Source organism: Geospiza fortis, unplaced genomic scaffold (genome assembly GCF_000277835.1).
Source record: "Geospiza fortis unplaced genomic scaffold, GeoFor_1.0 scaffold110, whole genome shotgun sequence".
Taxonomy (NCBI): domain Eukaryota; kingdom Metazoa; phylum Chordata; class Aves; order Passeriformes; family Thraupidae; genus Geospiza; species Geospiza fortis.
The window spans coordinates 241,925-242,356 of record NW_005054593.1 but is presented as its reverse complement, the minus strand read 5'-3'; the positions used below and the strand labels follow the sequence as shown (position 1 = coordinate 242,356).

At 66.2% G+C, this 432-nt stretch overlaps 1 protein-coding gene across 2 annotated transcripts in view; it reads left to right on the top strand.

The window, feature by feature from the left end:
• Positions 1-20: 20 nt before the first annotated feature.
• Positions 21-432, top strand: part of NECTIN1 (nectin cell adhesion molecule 1) — a 100,089-nt gene continuing 99,677 nt past the window's right edge. The window contains exon 1 of one of the 2 annotated variants that reach the window (XM_031064455.1): positions 21-191. In XM_031064455.1, coding sequence (XP_030920315.1) covers positions 110-191 — 82 coding nt within the window. In that variant the 5' untranslated portion in view covers positions 21-109. The remainder of the gene's footprint in view (positions 192-432) is intronic. The other variant, XM_005430007.2, reaches the window with a different exon arrangement.

Here is a 432-nt window from a genome sequence, read left to right as displayed (position 1 = left end):
TTTAAATTTAATTTTTCAAGCAGACCTGAGCATCACCGGGGGCTGGGAGGGTGGGGGGCCCCGCGGCGCTGCCAGACCGACCCCTGCCCATCGCTCTTAAGGAACTCTCATGGCTTCACGGCTGCAGACAAGTTGCCGTGCATCGTGGTGGACTATCGGAGTTTGCATCCTGGCAGCCGCGCTCCTACCAGGTGAGCCGCTCCCCGGAGGGCGCTGCGGGGCTGGAGGCGGCCCCGGCGGGGTTTGCGGGGTGCCCGTGGGGGAAAGGAGGTGCGGGAAGGGTGGGATCGGCGTTTTGGGGTGCGGAGCAGGTGTGGGAGCATCTGTGCGAGGCTGGGAGAGAGCCGGGGCCGGTTTCAGCGCCGGCTCGGCTCGGAACAACACGCTCGTTTGTTTTGGAAGCAGCTGCAGGCAGCGGGCTCCGGAGCCCTG